The 26,767-nt window shown below is 35.0% G+C and overlaps 1 protein-coding gene across 2 annotated transcripts in view; it reads left to right on the forward strand.

Moving 5' to 3' along the window:
• Positions 1-26,767, forward strand: part of THSD7A (thrombospondin type 1 domain containing 7A) — a 789,627-nt gene that overhangs the window by 281,317 nt on the left and 481,543 nt on the right. The window contains exon 1 of one of the 2 annotated variants that reach the window (XM_005550102.5): positions 17,269-17,695. The exons of the other annotated variant lie outside the window; for it this stretch is intronic. Coding sequence (XP_005550159.2) covers positions 17,518-17,695 — 178 coding nt within the window. The 5' untranslated portion in view covers positions 17,269-17,517. Of the gene's footprint in view, positions 1-17,268; positions 17,696-26,767 lie in introns of those variants that run through there. 2 annotated transcript variants of the gene reach the window in all.

The following is a 26,767-nucleotide window of genomic DNA, read 5'->3' on the forward strand; positions in this document are numbered from 1 at the left end:
AATCCTGCAGGGAAGTAGATTTGTCAAACCATCGGTATCCGGAATGGTAAGACTCTAAATGGGTCTGTGTAATTCAGCGAAGATGACAACTTAAGTTTCCTGCAGCCTTGTAGAGATAAGAAAGTTAAGAGTCTAATTTCAGTGCGGTATGCACTCGTGACCTTTTTGTTGCACAGTGAACTCTGATTAAGGCTTTCACCCACGGTACTAAAATAATCATTAACTCAATCAGAATCTTAACTAAAATATAGACAATAGAATGAACTTCTTAATGCAGATTTTGCTGGTTTTAAAGATCAGCCTCCTAATTGGAAGAAATAATAATAGTTTCTCTGTTGTTCCTATTACCAAATGACTTCAATACAATTTGATTTGTGGGATTTAATGACCATATTCATATTATCTCACTAAAAGAAGTATAGAAAAATCTGCTAATTAGTTTTCTAATAAATGTTCTTCTATTAGACTAACAAATGATCTTCAAAAGTTCAGGATGTATTGGGCAGGAAGGATAGACCACTATCATTTTGGTAGCCAAAGCCAACAATTACATTATTTTACCCAAATTATGATTAGAAAAAATATTTGGTAAATTAGCCACATAAATAAATATTTTAATGGAAACTGACAAATTAAATTAATCAATTAAAATAAGTAAGTCTTCTATCCCTATATTTCAAAAATAATATTCTTTGTGATAATCTCTGGGTCACTATAGTTATTAGGGAATTAAGATTACAAAAATGTTAATCAAACACAAAGTAACCACTATACCAGAAGACCTAAGATAACTTGGGTATTCTGTGATTATCTTTGTTGAAACACAGACTTGGTGTTTTGCAAAGAAATCATTTGTTCTGCCTTAGTGAAGCTAATTATTCTCAGCATGCAACCACTGTTTCAAATTGCAAAAGGCACATCAGCCTTTGCTGTATGTTGCAGGAATTAACACCCAATCAAATGAGATCGTGAAGTGCATACAAAGAATATGATCTCACTTTTGCAATGCAATAAAAGTGAAAGCCATTTAAAGAAATGTTGCCAAAAAAAAAAAAACCATAATTTACACACAGAAAACATGCTGTAAAGCAAATGTTTACTATTTAAGTACTTACTGCTTAGAGGTAAGCATAAGGTTTATTTTTTATGTGGTTAAGATACTTCATTTTAATGACTGAAGAATATGGTGCTGACAGTCCAATGTGAAGATTAATATAAAGCAGGTTTTAAAAAATTTCATGGTAAACTAAGGAAATAGACTATATTATGTCAGGGATAAACATACACACTTATAGGAATTTCATGAGACTATATTAAGTAAATGTTTAAAATGGACCATCATTGGTACTCTTTTGTACTTGCATAATCTAAAAGAATGAAATACATCAGTGCTTACTCATTACAAAAATCCTTCACTAATGTCTGCCACAACTTGTCACCCATTTAAAAATCTCTACTTATTTTTTTTTTCTGTGAAACGTGTTTTGTTTTTCCTAAGGAGAAATAATCCATGAGTAGCCTCCATGATTGAATAAGCTGGTGAAATATAATTGGATCTGGTTCTTGTTCCATTTTACTGAAGATAAATTTCTTGTAACTGAAACCCATTGAGTTAATTTTTTTTTATTGTTTGCTTTTGGTTTTTGTTTTCTTCCATACTAGCCATTGTCAGTGATGCTTCCTATTATCTACACCAACACCATCTTTCAAGTCACATGGGGTGACCGTGAGATGGATTATAGGTTTTGTCTTTTGCTTGTTATTGAAGAAACCATAGCAAGCTTCCCTTTCAGCTACCAAAAATATACAGTCATCTCAGCAGCCCAGAATGTGAAAACAGCAGGATTCAAACATCAGCAGTGACAACACAGAGAGCATGAAGTTTCTGCTCATTATACACTGTGGGGGCTGCCTATCTGGAGCTGTTTACTCTGCAAAGTATCCATCCAGGATAATGCTCACTGTTAGTTATTTACATGCCCATGTGATATCCTGGGTATTAATACATTAATGGGTTTTTCTCTTGATTCTGTCTTCTTTCTTCATATTACATCTTATCTTTGTCTACAAAATGTCAGTCACATATATTGCATTGTCCTAGAGTGGAAGAATATGTTTGGCTAGAATGTAACGTTTCAAGCTCAGTGTCATGCTTTCATGAAGGCTCAGTGAATGATGCATGTTATGTAAAAGTCTCTCTGTCTCCAGAATTTGACAGGGTGTTTGGCACATAATAGATACTGTAAAAGTGTTTTCCATTGGTTGAATAAATCAGCAAATTTTCACTGAAGGCTTGATGGGGAGATGTAATAAGGATCATATAATAACAATGATAAAATAAATGAATATTATAAACTTTTCCACAACCACTGGGTCAGAACTCAGTAAACACTGGGAAGAACTCAGATCTAGATTTTTTAAATGTACGATTTTGATGGTGTTACTCTTAAGTGAGTGTTATATTCCTATTTTTAATTTCGACTAAAAATTTAACAATTTTAGAATATTTAGACAATTGCAAGATGTGGTTTCTCTCACATTTCCCTTAGAAACACACGTGTTTATAAGGAATTTTGACAGCAGTCTCAACTCATTTACATTGAGCACTCACAACGATTTGGAAGTGAAATATGTTACGGATTAAACAGTACTCTCTGCTAACAAAGTTTTGAAGAACTGTTTTTTTCACATCCCTGCTTAGCTGCTTATGTTCATCTCTTCTTAGCTGAGTCAAGTAAACTTAGATGGTGAGCTATTGTTCAGCCAGCTTGGCATCTTTTAACCCAATATTCAACTTAGAAAGAAAAAAGTTGTTTTAAATACCTTTTACCCCTTTTTATCAACTTCTGAAATCTATTGCAACGTGTTCTGTGCCGTATTAGCAAATGAAAGGAAAACTATATTCTTTGTTCTGTGCCGTATTAGCAAATGAAAGGAAAACTATTTTCTTTGTAAATTGCAAAACAGTATATTGTCATATGCCAAGATAAGTTTGCATCTATATCTCAAGGGGGAAAAACTTTTGGAAGTAGCAGATCTACCAGTAGCAATTAATTAGAAAGCTTTTCATGTTATTTTCATGAAAAGTCATGTATTAGCAGCTTGAGAAAATTGCTAGCAATGGGTGCTGTCAACATAGGATTAGCACAATGGATGGAGTTAATTTACTAACATTTGCTTTTCTCCTCAAATTTTCATATCTTTATCTTATAATGAGGTTGGTTTTCATTGCCAAATGGTGAAGTCAGCATAAATACAGATTGTTAATTGAATTATAAAGCATAGAGTGTGAGCTGTAAGCATATCTTAGTCCACAAGAATGAATACATCTTATACTTGTAAATGATAAGACGTATTGCACAGCTGGTCTCTTTTCACCACCCCATATGCAGAAATATAAGGAAGGCCAGTCTCCTAGAAGGCAAAGAAGAATCAATTTAAAATACTACTAACAAGCCTGCCAAAATTATTTGTCAATTTTTCTAGAATAAATATAACTTTTATATATTAAATTAAATTACATGCCAAGGGAAAGCTTTACTTTTTTAGTTCATTTAGGGGTGATTATATATGCCAAGATGCATTACTCTCCTAGGAAAGTGTTGTCTTTGAATTCATCATATTTATCATGTCTGGAATAATGGGGCACAGTTGTTTCTCTTCTTTTCTGATTAGTAAATCAAAAACCAGTTCTTTTAAAATTTTAGGCATGTGAATTGTTGATTTAAATTATTTTCCTCTTTTCACAAGTATTTGTCTTTTACCTGTTGTGAACTTTGTACTCCTCTAAGCAAATTTAAATTAGGCAAATATTATGTTTATTATTTTTTTCAGTAAAGACGTTCTTTACGGAATCACTGCTTTTCAAAAGCTGTCCCCAGTTAATACAACTCTATGTACAGAGAAATCATGGTGTCCTACTACTTCCAAACTCATCATTAACTACATGGAAAAGTTGTCAAACTTGTGTATCTTAATTATTTTCATTTGTCACACAATAGTGTCTTGCCCACTTATTTCATCTGATTATTATAGTTTTAACTGATAATTTATGTGTGAAAGTAATGAACACCAATCAATTAAATGTTAAACATTTTGCTTTTATATTTGATTTTAAAAATATACAAGAAAATAGAAAATAAAACATAAACTCTCAATTAAATAAGTTGAACAAAGGAATTATTTCTGCTTTAGTCTGAAGCCCCAGCTAAACATCAACACCAGAATTTAAAATGTGTAAATGCATAAAGCCAAATAGAACAAGAGAGGTGCTAATACAATAAGTGGTACCCAAAAAAGTTTATTTAAACAATTAAAAATTCAATAAAGAGAAAACTGTTTTAAATGACTCAGCAAAATGGAGGCAGCTGAGACCATAAATGCATCAAAGAGTATAGCAAAAATATTCATCCAGAAGGCCTAAATATCAGAGGCATTTTATACTCTGAAGGGGAAGTGTAAAGCAAGACTATCAGGCTGCACAATTCAAGGAGAGCTATTCATTTTGTGAATAATAGCTTTGGGATTATGAATTTAAGTGTGATAACCTTTTATTAAAACATGAGTCTGAATATAGAGTTTTAAAAGGGTAATGCAACATGAAACTTCTCTTCGCCTCTTTCATTAAAGATACACATTTTTCCCTTTCTATGATCTGATTGCTCTAGCCTCCCTCCATTATGAATTTACTTTCATATTTGATCAGAGTTGAGTCCTAATAAAGGTCCATCATTACTGACTGAATTCCTACTGGCTCTCTGGATAATTAACTCCAATTTTTACATTCAGTGATTTCAAATCCACTTTTGTCTACCTAAAGGCCTAATAATTTGACTTGAAAACATGAAGAGGGTTAGGCCTGGCACGGTGGTTCACACCTGTAATCCCAGCACTTTGGGAGGCCGCGGCAGGCGGAACACAAGGTCAGGAGTTTGAGAGCAGCCTAGCCAATATGGTAAAACCCCGTCTCTAGGAAAAATATAAAACTTAGCTGAGCGTGGTGGCAGGCGCCTGTAGTCCCAGCTACTTGGGAGATTGAGGCAGGAGAATTGCTTGAACCCAGGAGGTAGAGGTTGCAGTGAGCCTAGATGGCACCACTGCACTCCAGCCTGGGTGACAGAGCGAGACTCTGTCTCCAAAAAAAAAAAAAAAAAAGGAAAAAGAAAACATGAGGAGGGTTATGATATATGATATTCAGGTAAGCAGACAAAAACAGACAAAACCCCAAAACCCCATAAGCCTGTTAGATGACACAATTACCTGAATGTAGAAATTTATGGCAGAGTTAATGCTAATTTTTTATCATTCTATTTTCTTCATAATTGATATATAAGGAGATAAGTTTACCAGTTTCCTTTGTAATTAGATTGGGGCCATATAATATCACTTTGCCAAAGGTGTATATAGAGAGATAATATAAACATCGGATATAGCTCTCTCGCTCTATTCTTCCTTTCAGTGGCAACCATGTAGGCCATATACTGAGATACGAAGCCAAAAGGTGAAAGTAGCCTTGACTCCTTGGAGAGTAGAGCAGTTGACTAAGTAAATTTGAACATCTATCAATAGAAAAGATTTAATCTGATGAATTTAGAGGGGAAAAAACATAAAATGAGCTCTGCCTCAATGACGTGTGAGTCAACATCAAGCATTTCAACAAGCAGGTCATGGAAGTCGCAAAAATAGAAGAGAGAAAAGGGGGCAGGAAAAAAACATTTTAACAAATAGTGTTCAAAAATTTCACAAATTTGTTGAGAAATAGGAATGTAATCACCTAAACAACAACAAAAAACAAACAAACAAACAAAAAAACCCCAGAGTAGAATAGATTCCCGTCAACTAGAATAAGAAAATAGTATAAGGCATCAAGGGAAAAATGACTCATCAAGTGCAAGGCAACCACATTAATATAAATAGCTAACTTATGATCAGGAACATAGATGTCAGAAGACAGTGGAAGCTCATACTCAAAATACTGAAATACCAAAAAGTTGTCAACCAAGAAATATTTATCTAACAAGACCATGCTTCAAAAATGACAGTGAAATAAAGAAATTGCCAGATAAGCGAAGTCTGAGAAAATTCATTCCTAGCAGACCTACTTACATGAAATACTAATGGAAACCTATAGGTCTGAAAGAAAGTGAAACCAGACAGTAACTCTAATCCACAGGAATAAATATAGAGCATCAGAAATGGTATGTATAGTACACATAAAAGATTTTATAAATTTATATTTTCTCTTAACATCTCTAAAAGATGTAAGATTTTATGCAGCAATATTTATAACACTTTTTTTTGTTAAGGTTATAACATACAGATCACAGAACAGAGAGGAGGAAAAGGAGTAATAGTGGGTAATAATTCTCTGTCTTGTAGGAATAAGTTAATAATATTCTGAAATAGCTGTGAAAGGATGAGGTAGATAACTGTAGTCCATAAAGTAACCATTAAGAAGTTCATAGGTATTTAAATGTAATTTATTTTTTTAATTCCAAAGGGCAAAAATGGTATGCTAAAAAGTACAAAAGAAGGTATAACAGAAGAAAAGAGGAACAAAACAGTTATGATATGTAAATAGATATTCATAGCAGCACTATTCATAATAACCAAACAGTAGGAACAATCCAAATGTACATGAACTGACTAATGGTTAAAGAAAATTTGGTTTACCCATACAATAAAATATTATTCAGACTTAAAAAGCAATGAAGTACTGATTTTTGTTACACTATTAATGAACCTTAAAAACTTATGCTACATGAAAGAAACCATTCACAAAGGCCACATATGATATAATTCAATCTATATAAAATGTCCAGGTAAATCACAGAGACAGAAATTGGATTAAGGGTTGTTGCAGTCTGGAGTAAAGGGAGAATGGGAGTAACTGATAATAAGTTTGGAATTTGTTTTTGTTTTAATGGAAAAGTATGAAAATTATATGATGGTGATGATATGCAAATCTGCAAATAAGACAGTAAATTGTATACCCTAAACAAAATTATATCTAAGTCAAGCTGTTATTTAAAAATGATATAAGACAAATAGAGAGTAAAGACCAAAATGATAGATGTAAGTCTAACCATATAAATAATTATATTAAATGAACGAACTATGGGGAAGGTGGGATCCTCCAACAATTATGTTTCCACAAAAACATCGATTTGAAACACTATCCATAAAAGAAAATACCTTCACAAGTGCAAAAAAAAAAAAAAAAACACAGTGAAGGGTTACAACATCTGGATGAAGCATGGAAATAAGAAAAGACATATTGCAGAGGATCAGAAGGATAGTTTTGCATTACCTGCAGTACCCCTTCACAACCCTGGGCAGCAAAGTGTAGAGAGAAACATTGTCCACTTTGGAGAAAGAGAGGAAAATGAGCTCAGGACTTTGCCTTGGACCACAATACCTGAGCCCCCAGAGTAAACCCAAGCATTTGGCAGGCTCCCATGGTTCCAGACTCCAGGTCAATACCTGCAAACTGAGTTTCCACATCCACCCCAGCACCAGATAAGACCCCACAGTCCTACACTTCAGGCCCGCACAGAGAACTTTATCTCCAGTTTGCATCACTGCTGAACCAACTTTGGCTACCCCTGGTTTTAAATGTCTCACAGTGTCAGAATTTCCCAGTGGCTCCGGGCTCTGGGCCTGCCCCAGCACCTTGCCAGTTCCAGTGCTCATGGGCTTCAGGCCAATTCAGGGGATAAAAGCTTAGGCCCACATGGATTCAGGCTCCAGATCTACCTGCCTGCTGGCCTAGGCATCAGTCCAGCTAGTCCTGACTCCAGCAAGAAGCCTTTTCATGGGACACATCACACAATCTGACTAGACTTTCTGAATGACCTGTTGAAGGGCTTTTCTGGACAAAACCAGTCTGAAAAAGCTGGAATATGTATCTACTTCTTCAAATCATCAGACAGCAACAACTGACCACAAAGACCAAGGCAATCAGAGAAACATGACATCACCAAAGGGGCAAAATAAAGCATTGGTGACTGACCCTAAGGAAATGGAGATATATGAACTGCCTGACAGAAATTCAAAGTAGCTGTTTTAAGAAACCTCAGTGAAATTCAAGAAAATACAGAGAAACAATTCAATGAAATGAAGGATTAAATAAATGACCAGAATGATAAATTTAGCAGAAGGATTGAAATAATAATTTTTAAAAATAGAAATTCTGGTTAAAAATTACAACAAATAAAATTAAAAACACCATAGAAAGTATCAACATCAAAACTGTTGAAACAGAAGAAAGAACCTATACACTGAAAGACAGTCGATTTGAAAATGTACAGTCAGAGGTGAAAAAAGGAAAAAGAAATGAAGAACGCCTATGGGATTTTTTAGACAATATCAAATAATAATCTTACTAATCTGTGTTGTTCAAGAGAGAGAAGGTAAAAATCCAGGGGTAGAAAGCATATTTAAAGAAATAATAGCAGAAAATCTTTAAAGCTAGAGAAACTTACAAATATCCAAGTACAAGAATGTGGTACAGGAAGGTCAAAGGTCTCCTATCAAATTAAATGTAAACAGGATGACTCCCAAAACATATTATAATCAAACTGTCAAAAATCAAAGATAAAGCATCCTGAAAGCTGCAAAAAAAAAAAAAAAAAAAAAAGACAGGAAAAGAAAACAAAAACTTGTGTCAGAGTTCCAATATAACTAGCAAGAGATTTATAAGCAGACAGCTTACACGCCAGGAGGAAGTGGGATAATATATTGAAAGTACTAAGGAAAAAAACTGCTAATCAAGAATACTGTGATTAGAAAATTTATCCTTCAGATGTGAAGTATAGATAAATAATTTAACAGACAAACCAAAGCTGAGGGAGTTCATCACAACCAAACTTGTCCTATAAGAAATTCCAAAGAGAGTTATATAAGTAAAAGAACAGAACACTAAGGAGTAACATAAAAACATCTAAAAGTACAAAATTTTCTGGTAAAATAAATACACAGTCAAATTCAGAATACTCTGATATTGTAACGATTGTATGTAAATCATTTATATCTTTAGTATGACAGTTAAAACTATTAGAAAGTAGTAATATCATCCATAAATTTTAGGACATCAGCATTTTAAAAATACATAAATTTTACGCCAGGTGCAGTACAGCTCACACTCGTAATCCCAGTACTTTGGGAGGCTGAAGCGGGCAGATCATGAAGTCAAGAGATTGAGAATATTCTGGCCAACATGGTGAACACCTGTTTCTCCTAAAAATACAAAAATTAGCTGGGCACGGTGACATGTGCCTATAGTCCCAAGTACTCGGGAGGCTGAGGCAGGAGAATCGTTTGAACCCAGGAGGCAGAGCTTGCAGTGAGCTGAGATAGCGCCACTGCACTCCAGCCTGGTGACAGAGTGAGACTCCATCTGAACAAATATATATATATAAAATACATATAACATATATTTATATACATGTATATACATATTTATATATACATATATAAATTGTGACAATTTTAAAAAATCAAAATTGAGGGTAGATTAAAAGTATACTTTTTTGTTTGGTTTGGTTTGGTTTACAATCAAAGTTGTTCTCAGCTTGAAAAATATTTTTGTAAGCCTGATAGTTACCACAAACCAACAATTTATAGTAGATGCACTAAAAATAAAAAGTAAGGAATCAAGGAATATCATTAATGAAAATAATTTAACCACAATGGAAGACAGCAAGAGAGGAAGAAGGGAATCAATGATATGAAACACCTAGAAAACAATTTTGGCAGTAGTAAGTTCTTACCTATCAAAAGTTGCCTTGAATGTAAATCAATTCAACTTTCCAATCAAAGGGCATAGAATGTTTGAGTGCATAATATAACAAATCCCAATTATATGAGTCTTAAGGGTACACATAGGTTGAGTAAAGAAATGGAAAAGATATTTCTTGCAAATAAAAACAAGAAAAGAGCAGGAGTAACTATACCTGTATCAGATAAAATAGATGTAAAGTCAAAACTGTAAAAAGAAACAAAGAGAAAATGAAGGTTATTATATAATATTAAAAACCTCAGTTCAGCAAGAGGATATAATAGTTGTAAATATATATGCACTCAACATTGGAGCACCTAAATATGTAAATCAAATATTAATATAACTGAGAGAGACTACAATACAATTAAAGTAGGGGCCTTCAGCACCCCACTTTCAGCAATGGACACATTATCCAGACAGAAAATCAATAAGAAAACATTGGACTTAAACTATACTCTAGCCTGAATGGACTTAACAGACATAAACAAAACATTCCACCCAGTAGCTGCAGAATACATAGTCTTCTCAAGTTCATATGGAGTACTCTCCAAGACAGAACATGTTATGCCAGAAAATGAGACTTAACAAACTTAAGAAGATTTAAATAATATCAAGTGTCTTTTCTGACTACAATGGAATAAAGAACAAACAATAATATAAAGAACATTAAAATTTGTAAATACATGGAAATTAAACAACACATTCCTGAACAATTGAGTCAATGAAGACATTAGAAGGGAAATTAAAGAAACTTGAGACAAATGAAAATGGAAACAGAACACATTAAATCTCATAGGATTTGGCAAAAGTAGCCCTAAGAGGGAAGTTTATAGTTAAGTATAATGTTAGCTATGGGTTTGTCATGTATACAGCATATATGTGCTTATTGTGTTGAGATATGTTCCTTCTATACCTAATTTGTTGACAGTTTTTATCATGACAGGATGTTGATTTTATCAAATGCTGTTTTCTGTATCTTTTTAGGTGATAATATATTGTTGACTTTCATTTTATTGAGGTGATATATCACTTTATTGATTTATACATATTGAGGCATACTTTCATCTCTGAGATAAATCCCACTTGACTGTGGTATATTATTTTTGATATGTGGTTGGAACTAGCTTGCTATTATTTTGTCAAGAATATTTGAATCTCTGTTTATCAGCAATATTGGTCTGTAGTTTTCTTTTGTTGTTGTGTCTTTGTCTAGTTTGGGTATTAAGATAATGCTATATTCATAGAATGAGTTAGGAAGAATGTTTTCATCTTCAATTTTTTGAAAGAGTTTGACAAGAATACCACTAGTAAAAAATGTTTAACAATATTGCTGCTACCTAGTGTCAGGGTCTTTTGATACCTTATGTACCATCTGGGATGGGATTCTTCCTCATTATAAGTCCTGCAGTGAGCAATCCATTCCCCAAACTCTGAAAAGTTCTGAAACAAAATACTGTATATTTTCACCTGATGTTAAAATTAAGGGGTCCAATCATTTGCAGTTGATTTCTTTTTCAAACAGGTTTTTTAATGAATAAAATAGAGAAACAATGAGATTAATTTTATGTTAAACAATTTGAAATTTAAAATCTGCCCTTCCCTTATACATAAACTTACAGACCACCAAAAGAACCAAACAACCAACAAAACAGTGTTTAAGAAAAAAAAAAAAAAGGAAAGAAATGGGAAAGAAAAGAGAGAAGAAATACTAAAGCCAGAATTTGAAAAAACAAAAAGTAAAATATATAGTTACTTATAAAGATAAAAGGTGAAAATTTCTATCTTTTAATATAGGCATACCTCAGAGTTATAGAGAAATCAGTTTCAGACTATTGCAATAAAGCAAACACAATAAAGCAAGTTATGTTAATGTTTTGGTTTCCCTAGGCATATAAAAGTTATGGTTAAGATATACTGTAGTCTATTCAGTATGCAATAGCATTATGTCTAAAAGTATACATAATTTTAAAATACTTTATTGCTAAAAAATGCCTGTGATCATCTGAGCCTTCAGCAAATTGTAGTCTTCTTGCTGGTAGTGGGTGTTGTCTTGATGTCAATAGCTGCTAACTAATCAGGGTGGTGGTTGCTGAAGGTTAAGGTGGTTATGGTTCTTAAAATAAGACAGCAATGAAGTTTGCTACATTGATGGACTCTCTTCCTTTCATGAAAGCTTTCTGTGTAATATGTGATGCTGTTTGATAGCATTTTAACCACAGTAGAACTGCTTTCAAAATTGGAGTCAATCATCTCAAATCCTGCCACTGCTTTATCAACTAAATTTATGTAACATTCTAAATCCTTTGTTGTCATTTAAACACTCTTCATAGTATCTTCACCTGAAGTAAATTCCATTTCAAGAAACTACCTTATTTGCTCATTCCTAAGAAGCAGCTCCTCATGTGTTCAAGTTTTATCAGGAGACTGAAACAATTTAATCACATCTTTAGATTCCACTTTCAGTTCTAGTGCTCTTGCTTTTTTAACCACATCTGTACTGACTTCCTCCAGAGAATTCTTGAACCACTAGAAGTCATTCATGAGGGTTGAAATCAACTTCTTTCAAACCTGTTAATATTTATATTTTGACCTCTTCCTATAAAACATTAATGCTCTTAAAGGTATCTAGAATGGTGAACCCTTTCTAGAAAGTTTTCAAGTTACTTTGCCCAGATTCATTAGATGAATTATTATCTAAGGAAGCTTAAGCCTTACAAAATATTCCTTAAATAATGACTTGAAAGTCAAAATTACTCCTTGAACCATGGGCTGCAGAGTTGATGTTGTATTATCAGGTATGAAAACATTAATATCCTGTATATCTCCATTAGAGATCTTATTTTCTGAGCAGTAGATCTCAAAAATAGGCTTAAAATATTCAGTAAACCATGCTATAAAGAGATGTGTAGTTATTCAGCTTTATTGTTCCCTTTGTAGAGCACAGGCAGAATAGATTTAGTACATTCTGGAGGGCCCTAGAATTTTCAGACTGGTAAGTGAGCATTGGCTTCAACTTAATATCACCAGCTGCATTAGACCCTAACAAGAGAGTCAACCTGTCCTTTGAAATTTTGAAGTCAAGCACTGACTTCTCCTCTCTAGCTATTAAAATTTTAAATGGCATATTCTTCTAATAGAAGGCTTTTTTGTTTATGTTGAAAATTGATTGTTTAATGTAGGTACTTTCATCTGTTTGTGTTGAAAATTGTTTAATGTAGCTACTTTCATCAGTGATCTTAGCTACATCTTCTGAATAGCTTGCTACAGCTGCTTCACCTTGCAATTTTGTTATGAACATGGCTTCTTTCCTCAAACTTTATGAAACAATCTCTGCCAGCTTCACACTTTTCTGCAGCTTCCTCATGTCATTTGGTCTTTATAGGTTTAAATAGAGTTGGGACCTTTCTCTGGATTAGGCTTTGGCTTAAAGAAATGTTCTGGCTGATTTGATCTTCTATCTGGATCACTAAAGCTTTCTCCATATCAGCAATAAGGCTGTTTTGCTTCCTTTCATATGTGTATTTGCTGCAGTAGTACTTTTAATTTCCTCCAAGAACTTTCTTTTGCATTCAAAACTTGGCTAACTGGTGCAAGAGGCCTAGCTTTTGTCCTACCTTGGCTTTTCAACTGCCTTCCTCAATAAGCTTAATAATTTCAGGCTTTTGATTGAAAATGAGAGACTTGTAATTCTTCTTTTCACTTGAACACTTAGAAGCCATTGTAGGGTTATTAATTAGCCTAATTTCAATATTCATATGTCTCAGGGAACAGGGAGGCCCAAGGAGACAGAGAGATAGGGAAACAGCCTGTCAGTGGAGAAGTCAGAATACACAACAACATTCACTAGTTTGTTATTTTATATAGGCACAGTTTGTGGTGCCCCAAAATAATTACAACATTAACATCAAATATCACTGATCACAGATCACCATAGCAGATACAATAATAATGAGAACATTTGAAATATTATGAAAATTACCAAAATGTGATAGAGACATGAAGTGAGCACTTCATGTGGGAAAAATTATGTTGATAGACTTGCTCAATGCCAAGTTGTCACAAGCCTTAAATTTGTTAAACAAACAAATAGACAAAAATATCTGTAAAGCACAGTAAAATGAGGTGAACCTATAAACTGGTGGGTGGGTGTCAGGGAAGGGGAGGAGAGAAAGAAGCCCAAAATAAATTTTGTCTCATCCAAATCTTGGTCAAGTGTGACACCTAGAGGTTGCACAAATAGAATTCCTTTGGGTATTTTTTATTTTTTAGGATGCAAAATGTATTTATGTGGAGAATTATTTTTAAGGTTTTATTTCAAAATGGACATCTTTAGATAATTTCATATGTAATACTATCAATAAATAACTATATTTCTTCGCTTTTTATTATAATTATAAAACTGATGATGTTAAAAGTTGTTTCCCTTTCCATCAAGAAACTGAAATTTTCCTAATTGTTTTAAAATGCTGGTACTAATGATTAAAAGTCATTGTCATCAATCTCATGGGTTGTAATATATATTTATATGCTTATGTTCTAATAAAAGAGAAAATAGATATATATAGGTATGTTCACATCCTTACCTCTGGAGTTTAGAAATGATAGCAAAATTAATATAGGCAGAATAAAGACACCTATCACATGCGAGGTGATAAGTTTAGAATTTTTTCATTTCTAAATATTAAAAAATGCTTTGCATTTGTCATTCATTGGTTTGGAAAACTTTTATCGCACTGGCTCATTAATATTTGAACAGTTCTCCATGAAAAATGATGAACGATTTACTTCATGGCAGGCTGTACAGATGGTCAAGTTAATCTGCATCCTTGAGACTTCTCATGACTAAATTTTGACATCACGTCATTAAACATTTGTGTATTATTATTTATGTCATATTCTAGGAAACAAATATTACTATGTTTTGCTATCTCTTGCCATCTATCAGTTTTATTGATAGGATTTATCTACCTAGACACTATACCTTTCACAAAGGAACATGTATCAGAATACATACATCACTTTTGTCTCCTCAGAGACCCATACATTTTTGTCCTCAAGTGCAATAATGACATTGTTATGAACAAATGTGTGGCAGGTGTGGAGACAAATGTTTATATGACTTGGATTCTCTAACCTTGCTCAGAGATGTCTTTGCTGATAATTGTGTGTGTTTGTGTATGTGCTTGTGCGTGTGTAACTCCTAGGCCTTGTGTACATTGAAATTGAAAAAAGGAAACCAATTGTTGGCTATTTTGAAACCCTACTGCAGAACATATCACCATAATTGTGTATCGTAAATGGCAGTAAATTTGAACCTAGAAATTGACCCTGTGTAATGCTTGAATTTGTAGCTATGATGTTTACACTCTTGACAAGTTGAGTTATTATTATACCACCATGGGTAAATATAAAGATCAGAATCTTAAAATTTCTTTTGACAATAAGCTATTAAGTATAGTGTGGGATGGCTTTTTGAAGGGCTAGGTAATTACCTTGCACATTAACTTAATTCCTCAGATTCTCTGTCCTCTGTTACATAATGAATTCCCACTTGGTGAATTGACTGGCGCTTCCCACGAATGCGTAGAATGGGCTGCTGTTAGCAGAGTATGTCTAGTTTGAAATCCTTCCTGTGCCAGAGTTAGAGGATTTCAAGGTTTAGGGCACTAACAATAGCTGAAAAATACAAGCAGAAACGATGGGAAAATGATTCCTTGTGGAGTGGACAAGGAAATTTTCCTGAAACGACAGAACCCGGGAAGCAATAGCAGGTCCCTTTTTCTTCTGCGGTTTAACTGCTAAAAGAAGTGATCCTTCAGGGAACCGTACATTAGTTAGGATCAGGCTTCCTTTTTATTCCTTATCAAACTATAATCTTTTGATTGTTGCCTGTTTTCCACCAGTGAAGAAATAGTAAGCCACACTAGCTTATCTCTCCTAATCACAGACTCACAGAGCTAGGGCTCTCTGAGCTTTTAATTCCTTCTTAGAGGCCTAACAGAGTGGAAAGTAAACAAAGACCAAATTTGCAACCTTCAACGTAGCTAATTTCCTCTGATGTCAGAATACTTAAACAGGCAGGACCTGGGAATTATTTGATCAAACCTGTTTTTAATCTAATGCATGCAGAAGGGCTGTGTCTGGAAGGCTCTGCAAAATGACAAGGGTCCCAAGAGAGCCTTATGGAAGGTTTCCTCTTTCAGAAACAGTAGCTTCCTCATTTTAAACTCTTGGGTAGCTGTGTTGGAGTAAATTCATAAAAAGTAGTTTTCCTGCTTTTAAAATTTTATTTTATTTGCCTGAAAATTGCTGATGGGATAATAGTTTTCTTTGGCTTTCCATGTGCTGAAATTTTAATGGTTAAATGCCTACTATTTTAGCTTTACTATGAAATGAATTAATAATAAAAGATATTATTATTGGCTAAAGGGAGAATGAGAAAGGATAAAGCATTATCTGACTTCACACGTTCTTCTATTACTACTGGTAGAAGAAAGTGGAAACACAAAGGACGAAATATGCAAACACATGTGGTTCTTTATTTAGATGGTGATAGGCATTTTGCTACAGTAAGAGTTAAGGTAAATTGGTGTCAGGGAAATTTTAAATGAAGAATTTACTAATTCCAAGATATCCAGACAGCATGACTGACTCAGTTTGACCTTTAATTTGACTCATAACTATCTGAATACTTAGAAGTAGCATATTTTTGAGAGAAAGAAGTAGATGAAGGGACAGAACTCTAAACCTGAAATATAATTTTAATTTTAAGGGTTTTTTTTTTTTGTACAATTGTATTTATGTAATTAGGTAGCACTGGAAATACTCATTAAATACTAATTCAGTTTTAAAGGTTATTAAAAGACAATTTAATTTGTCACAGAGCATCAGTATTGCTCATATTTTTATTGAGAGTAGATTAAGTTGAAAACAACATTTAAAGAAGTGTTTAAGTACATTTTTACAAGTAAACATTTCTGCTCTCGTGTTTTTACATCTGATCTCAAATACTGCTCCCCACACAAAGTAATTCAGAAGCCATGGCTTAAAAATAGATAATAAACACTGATGCTTTGTGTAAATACGTACTAAGAATAACATGCCACTAGATCTAGCGTTTGACTCCTTGGATGACAGTGAATATCAATGCCTGTTATTTGTCATTCTGAAATCTGCCGGGTGATGATTCTTTTTATTGGTGCATCCTTCCAAACATATTTCATCGCACCATGTGCACAGGAGTTCTTTAGGCGGGTATGTCGGAACTGGGTGTCGCCTGGCTGGCCCCTCTCCCCTTTGCTCGCTCCCTTTCTCGCCCTAGCGCTCTCGCCTCCCTCTGCCTCCAGCCCCCTCTGCTCCTTTGGGCTCACGCCCCCCTCCTCCCCTTCCAGCTGGCGGGGGCTGCGCTGCCTCCCAGACCTAGCAGACCTGCTCAGTCAGCTGGGGCCCCCTGAGGACAGTTGCCTCCGGAGCCGCCAGGACCTGCCATTCTGCGCGGAATGGCAGCGGCAGCAGCATCCCCGCCAGAGGCGGCGGCGGCGGCGGCGGCCACGGCCACCACCGCGGACGCTATTGTTCCCTGGTGTTAGACGCACTCTCCCTCCTTCTCATCTGAAGCGAACAATAGCAGGAAAGAGCTTTGCTTTCTGTACTCTTTGGGAAGACGTTCCAAGAGCGGAGAAAAATTCCCTGCCGAGCGCGCTACGGCTCTGGACCCTGGAGTGGCTGCGGGCGGCATGGGGCTGCAAGCCAGGCGCTGGGCGTCCGGGAGCCGGTGCGCTGCGGGGCCGCGCCGGGGCGTCCTGCAGCTGCTGCCGCTGCTGCTGCTCCTGCTGCTGCTGCTCCCGGGTGCCGCCGGCAGGGCTGCGGCACAGGGCGAGGCGGAGGTGCCCACCCTCTATCTGTGGAAGACTGGTAAGTGGGACGGAGTTACCCTTTCCCCATCTTCACATCTGGGGGCACATTAAGGAGCTGATGGGCTTCTGTAGGGACCCCGGTGCTTTTGGATGGCTCGGTTATGCTGGGATCCTAAGGTAAAAAGTATGATTTCTTAGGAAGCAAATAGGTCATGTCCGATGCAATTAGGAAAGAAAAGCATAACAACTAAGAGGCAACAGTGAGTAGCTGGAATATTTCTCTCGCAGCTCCATAATGAGGGCAACGCTGCACTTCCATAATGAAGTGCAATATTTTTAACCTCTGGATTTTCATTCTACTAGGAGTTTCTTAAACACATTTCTAGCAAAGAACAAGCAAAGAGTTTAGCCTCGGTCTTTATTGTTTAGGCAAGCAATATGCTCGCTGTCATGACATTTGTGGATATAGAGTTGAATTTGTTAACTTTAGCTTTGTGTTATGTGGGACACCCAGAAACAAGCCAAGTGAGGGCGGTTCCAACAATTAAAGGCGAATGGGGCTCCAGTGAGCCTTCCGGAAAGACTGAAAACTCAATTCTTAACTAGCGAATCGCAGGATTTTTAAAGTGTACAACTTTGAGGATGTCTGGATTCAAACTTTCCCTTCCTTCCTTGAGAATTATTTTGCTTTGTTTTTCAACCACCCAACAAAAGCAGCTACTAACTGCCCATCAGTACCCCCTGGCAAAGTGCTTGGAGGTTCTGGCGGGGGCCGTGACAGGCAGGAAAACAATGCGAAGTGAAGCATTACTAACCCCTTTTCTGCGGGCTCACTTTCTCTGTCCATTAAAAAAACATTGAGAATTCTTTAGCGGACCTAAAACTTCACATGTTCGTAGGAATAAAGTGGGAAAAGATTATCCCCGTTGCTTAGAGCTGGGGTAATTCAAGAATAACTCGGTCATGCCAAACATTAAGAGAATGTTGTAGTTGAAAGGGAAAGTATGTGTTCGTCATGGGGTTGCAAACAAGTTTCAGGGAGTGGGTCTCTTCCTGCTTCAACCCATCTCTGTACCACTGCTGAAGAGACAGCTCAATTTATTCTACGATTGCATCAATATCGATATCTGAAATTTTTAAAGAAGTTGCAGCTATCTAGACATTTAGTAGGGAGATTAAACAGAAACGTATTTAAAGTCAAAGTACACAATTTGTCTTAGAATATTACATGAAACACATACACATTTTTAAAAGCAAGATTATTCTCGCTAACATCTTAAGTTTGCAGATCCATTGAGTAATGAATTCAAATAAAATAAAACTAATTTATTTCAATTTGAAACAAAGAGTTGAAGATCTCTAATTTAGCCTAAGCTAGGGTTTTACCTGTTAAAAACACATTCATAATGACAAACATTAATCAAATTATAATTTACCGTTAAATGGTATCATATGGATGCTTGGGAAGAGCTTCTTAGGTAAGTCAGTGTAAGATAAACTAGTACTTGCCTAGTTGAAATTTATACTAGCAAAGTAACAAGAGCCAAGCAATAATTCAGATGGAAAACAGTCCAGCCAACATTCACTGTACAGCATCTGAGGTGTCAATATATGTCATCATAAATGTCACGGAAGGAACACAAGCCAATAAACAGCTTAAAATAGTGGGAAGCTCTCAGAAACAATGGTATGGAGACCTTGATTCCAGTGCCAGTCCCAGCTCTTGACAGCTATAGGAATTTTGGCAGTTCACCTAACTTTTGACCCTTAGTTTTCTCAACTGCATGTACATGTGATGACACCTTAAAAAATAGTTCATTCAATTAGAAAGCAAAATAATGACTTCTTTATTATTTTTTATCAGAGGGAAAGGAGACTTTAATATGTTTGTAATGGAGTTGAAAGTAGTTCTCAGAACTAGAGAATATTTAAAGAAAAATGATATACCATAAATGAAAATTTAGAGGTTACAGAATCACTATGTGTGTATCACTTGATGAAAATAAACAGGGAAGAAGGGAATTGGAAGAGAAAAGAGGTGAGATACTCCAAAATGTCTATTCCAATAGGGTAAGCTTGGTCTTGGTAAAGAGGATTATAGAGAATCAGATTAATGGTGAGATTATTGAATTAAAGTGATGTAGTGAAAGTTGTTACACTGGATGAAGATCTGGGACAGGAACTCAAACTGTGTATGTTACTAACATGCTGTAGAACTTTGGTAAAGTCATTAATGACTTTGGTTCTTCGCTTTCTATTTTGTAATATTCATTAAATAGATAAAATGACATCTAAGGGCCCATTTGACCCCGAAAGTGCTTCATATATATGAATACATATGTCAGATACATATATTATAAATACACACATAAATACATATATACAACAAATAAGGGTATATAAAGTTGACCCTTGAACAATGCACAGATTAGGGGTGCTGACCCACATGCACAGTGGAAAATTTATGTATAACTTTTGACCCCTCCAAATCTTAACTACTAATAGCCAACTATTGATCAGAAGCCTTACAGATAACATGAACGGTCAATTAATACATATTTTGTATGTTATATGTATTACATACTATATTCTTACAATAAAGTAAGCTAGAGACAAAGAAATGACATTTGGAAAATCATGAGGAAGAGACAGTATATTTACTATTCATTACATGGAACTGGATCATCATAAAGGTCTTTATCTTCATTGTCTTCACATTGAATAAGCTGAGGAGGAAGAGGAAGATAGATAAGGGGTTGGTTTTGTTGTTTCAGGAGTGGCAGAGGTAGAAGAAAATCTGCATGTAAGTTGAACTGCCCAGTTCAAATCATGTTGTTCAAGAGCCAACTGTACACATATGTGTATACATAATACACCCATGTGTGTATTATATATTCACATACAATAATATATTCACGTACAATAATAATTACTTATACATTATATGCAATCTTAAATATGTATCTATCTATATATGCTTTATTAATTCAACTCACAACAAAGAGTTATTGAGGACCTAAAATATGTAACCATTGTGGTAAAGACTGAATGGGATACTGTCATCCCTGCTCTTGAGAAACTCATTTCTCGAGAAACTCTCGAGAAAAATTATTTAAAGTTTTAAAAAATTTATTATTCAACTGATTATAGGTTTTAGGAGAAACTCACAATTAAACAATACTATAAATACACAATTACAACATAGCATACCATACACATGAATAGAACATTATAAGAATAGAGAGGTTATTTGACTGATAAAGGAGGTGTGAAGGGTTTCAAAGATAATTTAATATATGATCTGGGTCTTGAGGGATGAGTTGGATTTTGACTAAGGAAGGACTAGAAGGCCATTCTAAGCAGAGAGAAGAAAGAAAATAAAAATGAAAAAGCACAACAGCATTCCTAGATCTGGAAGTCCCAGTAGTACACTGCACCTCAAGCCCAAGATGTTGGATAGCAATGAAAAGATTTCATGCCAATCCAGTGAGATAGGACCAGATTATCAATAAACTTTCAAACAACGGTAAGATATTGGAGTTTAACTTATAAGCAGGTGGTAGCCACTGGAAACTTTGAGCAGAAGAGTGATATTTTGTTTGTCTAGAATGAAGAGAGATGAGTTTAGAAGCTGGAAGGCCAGTGACGTGAGTTGTTGACTGAGAGACAAAGGGGAACAGAACTCCGACAATAGAAGTTATAGTGAAGAGTGAGTAGAAGAGGGTTTGAGGTCACACTGAAGCAATGTTAGCTTAGGTTTAGGGTGCAGGAGATACAGTGCTTTCCAGGGAAAGTAGGAAAATGCCATCAAGGTTTCCATTATGCCTGTAGCCAGTAATGGAGGTACAGGGTATGAAAAAAGGAAGAACAGATTTCTTAGTGTTGTTAAGAAGAATATCAGTTTAATTCAGATATACTGAGCTTGAGGTAGCAATGACATATTTAGACTAATATATCTCATGGGAAAATTAGTGAATGGGTGATTCAGTTTAGGAGAAGGAGTTAGGCCAAAGGTGTAAGCATGGAACTCAATAAATATATATTTCAATCCATGGGAGTGGGAGGGATCATTAAAGCAAGGAAAATATTGAAAAGAAGAGCCAGGATATTTCACAGAGAATATTGAGATATAAAGGGCCAAAGTGGGAGAAAATCTAGAGGGACAGGCTAAGAAAGTATGGTCAGAAAAGGTACAAGGCAAATGACAAGATACATTAGATGAAGAAGGTATTTTATTAAGGAGATTGTGGCAAAAAGTATTTTAAAAATTTAGAAAGGCTAGGGATTCTGAAATATTTTAGAAAATATCAAGTATGTTAACTTGGTAAGATAATTCACAGTGTTTTGGGAAACATTTTAGGTATAGAGATAGAGATATAAACTTGATTGAATAAAACGCAAGATAGTAGAAAAGATATAGTATCAATAAAGTTTAATAAGTGGTATGTAAGTCTCTCTACTACAGTGTTGTTGTTTTATAAGGAGGAAAACCCCAGAATTTAAGATATTAAAATTTATTTATTAAAATATAGAAGTCTGTTGGGCAGGGTGGCTCACACCTGTAATACCATAACTTTTTAGAGGCCAAGGTGGGAGGATTGCTTGAACCTAGGAGTTCAAGTTTACAGTCAACCATGATTACACCATTGTACTCCAGTCTGGGTGACAGAGCAAGATCCTGTCTCTAAAAATTAATTAAATAAATAATATATAAAAGTTAAGATTTGCAGCACTTTTGTATCACAGTCATTTCAAAGATAACTTATCTTTGAATAATTGGAAAACATATTTCATACACACGAGGCATAGCATTCATATCACTGAAAGATGAATAACTACTGTTACTAGTAAGTGTTAATGGCATTTGCACTTTTTGTTTTTTAAGATGGAGTCTCACTCTTTTGCCCAGGCTGGAGTGCAGTGGCGTGATCTCGGTTCACTGCAACCATTGCATCCCAGATTCAAGCTATTCTCCTGCATCAGCCTCCTGAGTAGCTGGGATTACAGGTGCCTGGCACTATACTGGGCTAATTTTTGTATTTTTAGTAGAGACTGGGTTTCACCATGTTGGACAGGCTGGTCTCGAACTCCTGAACTCAGGTGATCTGCCCGCCTCAGCCTCCCAAAGTTCTGGGATTACAGGGACATTTGCACTTTTTATTATTCTAGCATATGAGATTGTTTCTATAATAATTATGGTTAGTTATATTCACTTGGCAATTCCAAATTAAGAGTGCCAATGAATTAAGCAAAATGCAACAGACTTAGCATTAATCAGACAAAAATATTGAATACATAAACTTCTATCAACTTCTGTCGTAGATATATTTTCAAAAATATCTTAATGAGTTAATTGAATTTATTTTCATAATGATGAAATTATATTGAAATCCAATAAACATGTACATAATAGCCATTATTTAGAATTCAGGTGATAGGGTATTTACAAGTATGTGTTTTCTGTCAAGGAGTATACTCACATTAAACACTTTTGAACTAGATTCATGTAATGCAAGACATTGCCATTATTGACAGTCACTGTGTCCTTTACACAGTAATTGCATTAAAATTATGCTTTTGTTCTTCAACTTTAGTAAAAACAATGTTATCTTTTTTAACTTTTGTGTACTTATGCTAATAGTACTTATTACTCTGCATAAAACATTTAATTCTACCTATCTTTAATTAACAAAGTAGAGAGGGATATCATTCCAGGTAGTCATAATATCAGGTGGCATTATCCTAGCCCAAGTGTTTTGAACTTAAACTGTTCTTACAATTTACTTTTATTCAGAATGTCACATCATTTTCTCATTTCATGAATGAGAAGGATGGAATAGGGTAGAGAGAGCATGGGTGTCAACATTAATCAATCTGGGGCAACATGGATGGAAAATATTCTATTCATGTTACCTACAAAGTTATTTTATCTCTCTGAATTTTTTTTCCTTCATCTCCAATATGGATTAATGGGATGCATTCTATAGGGGTTTTCTGAGGTTTAAATATGGTAATGTATGTAATGTACTAGGAGAGTACCTGAAACATATTAAAAGTACAGTAAGTGATAGTTTTTATTATTGCTATTATTCTGTCAGATGGTACAACAGCTATTTAAGTTTATGACCTGGAGCAAGCCCAATAATGTGCATTAGCCTTCTCTTAAGCATCTTTTCTTTTCCAGTAAATGCACTAGAAATTACGAATTGATACAGTTAACCAGACTAGTAGATACTCCAGGTTATAAGGGAGACACCATTTTAGAATGGAAAGAACACAGACTTTGAGATCAGACAAACCACTGTTTACATCTTTCCTCTACCTGACTGGTTAAGTTAGATCAATAACCTGGCTTTGTTTTTCACCTTAGAACAATGACACAAGTTTGGAAGTAAGAAGGCATTTATGAGGTTTTTCTACAGGTAATAAACAGAAAGTATGTACTGCCATGACCTAAACGCGGCAGACATTCAAAAACTGTTAGTTCTCTTACCATTCTTTACCAGTTATTCACCTAAAAATGACATAACTTGCAGAAATTTTACTGGTCTAACATACTTATCTGTTTTCTGCAACTAAATGACAGCATGAAAGACAAAAAAGCAAGTATAGAAAGAAATTATTTTATTATAGACATATTTTTTATTAGTTTGTCGCTTATGTGTAGACAGCACATACCAAAGACTATAAAAATGTTTTCAGCACCAAATTTAGGGTTACTTATGTAAACAGAACTTATTATACTTCATTTTGTTATTGTGTCTCAGGGGATTTCTCAAAAAGTTGATATTTTACATTCTTGAAATTAACATTGTTTCCTATCACTTCTAAATTAAATGCTGTCACAGTATAGTTGCTTGTATTTTACACATTGCTTAGTTTTTACTTAGTAAGTGATCATTTAAATACATTTTAAAAACCACTGCAGTTTATGTCTGGTCTTTTTTTCTTTTGTAATTTACATAGCACCATCAGTGCTCAGAATTCATTAAAAATATATTGGTTGGCTGGGTGCGGTGGCTCACGCTTGTAATCCTAGCACTTTGGGAGACCGAAGCGGGCGGATCCCGAGGTCAGGAGATCGAGACCATCCTGGCTAACACAGTGAAACCCCGTCTCTACTAAAAATACAAAAAAAAAAAAAAAAAAAAAAAAAAAAGCCAGGCATGGTGGCGAGCTCCTGTAGTCCCAGCTACTTGGGAGGTTGAGGCAGGAGAATGGCGTGAACCTGGGAGGCGGAGCTTGCACTGAGCCGAGATCGCGCCACTGCACTCCAGCCTGGGCAACAGAGCAAGACTGTGTCTCAAAAATAAATAAATAAAAAAAAAAAAAAAAAAAAAAAAAAGGTTGGTTGGATCACAAAGTCAAATTCTCAGGGAATTTTAAGACTCTTTAACTGTTTCAATGAAATTAGGGTAACTTAGGTCACTCCTTCTGAAAATTATACACAACTACCTGGTTTGTAAAATGATGGCAGCCCCCAATCATAGCTGAGATTAAGAGTACAATAGGATGGCACGTAATCCAGATTTTCTTCTGCCAATTATTACTGTATAGAGGACTAGCCTGATGGTGGGGGGAAGACATTCTGACTAGGTTATTGGTCAAGTGATTGTGGTTTAGGTCCTTTTAGGAGAAATTCAAGTTTCTTGACCTCTGATATGAGTTAGAATGAGAATACTGGATAGTGGGGTTTCTTTGCGAAGAGAGGATTGGAAGTCCCTCAGTGTAGTGAATGTATAGGACAGGATCCCTTAGAATTAATATAAAGGCACATTAGACTGGCCCTTAATGAAGGAGGCACTGAGCATGTGGCACTTGAGAAAATATATCTTTCCTACTACAAGAGACAGTGTAGACTGTGAAATAGAGATGCCAATGAGTCATAAGGTAGATATCTTATATCTTTTCTAATTTTTTCATCAGAACTTTACAGTGATAGTTTAAAATGCATTCAAGTGATGACAGCGTTAAATGTTATCATCGTAGAATTGTTTCTGTTTTATGAGTTGTTTTGTTTTTACTTCATAGGTGATCATTTAAATTAGTTTTTTTAAAACACTACTGTTTATATCTTGTCTGTCTTTCTTGGTGTACATTGCACAGTTAGTTCTCAGAATTCATTGGTTACTTAGATCAAAAAATCAAATAGGTGGTTCCCATGCATGTAGTTCCTATGTACCTAAACAGCAAAAAAGTATATATTAATGGGAAGTGATAAAACTATTAAAAGCATTCCTATATACCAATAAAGACCTAGCTGAGAAAGAAATCAAGAAAACAATCCAATTTACAATAGCTGCAAAAATAAAATACTTACAAATGAATTCAACTAAAGACATGTATAATCTCTTCAAGGAAAACTACACAACACTGATGAAAGAAATTGTCAATGCCACAAACAAATGGAAAAACATCCCATGCTCATGAATTAGAAGAATTAATATTGTTACAATGACTGTTGTGCCCAAAGAAATCTACAGATTCAATGCAATCTCTACCAAAATACCAATGCCATGTTTCACAGAATTAGAAAAAGAATCCTAAAATTCATATGGAGCTGTAAAAAAGAACCCAAATAGCCAAAGCAATCCTTAGCAAAAAGAACAAAATTGGAGAAATCACATTACCCAATTTCAAATTATATTATGAGGCTATAGTAACCCAAGCAGCATAGTACTAGTATAAAAATAGATGCATAGATCAATGGAATAGAATGGATTGCCCAGAAATAAGGCCACATATTTTAAACCAACTAATTTTTGACAAAGCCAACAGAAACATACATTGGGGAAAGAACTCTCCTTTCAATAAATGGTGCTAAGAAAATTGAATTTTCATGTGCAGAAGAATGAAATTAGACCCCTATCTCTCATTGCATACAAAAATCTACCCAAGAGGGATTAACATCTTAAGCATAAGACCCCTAACTATAAGAATACTAAAAGAAAACCTATGGAAAACTGTTCTGGACATTGGTTGAGGCAATCAATTTATGACTGAGACCTCAAAGTCACAGGTAACAAAAACTAAAGTAGATAAATGAAACTTAATTAAACTAAAAACCTTCTGCACACCAAAATAAATGATCAACAGAGTGAACAGACAACCTGCAGAGCGGGAGAAAATA

The sequence above is a fragment of the Macaca fascicularis genome, chromosome 3, assembly GCF_037993035.2.
Source record: "Macaca fascicularis isolate 582-1 chromosome 3, T2T-MFA8v1.1".
Lineage (NCBI taxonomy): Eukaryota > Metazoa > Chordata > Mammalia > Primates > Cercopithecidae > Macaca > Macaca fascicularis.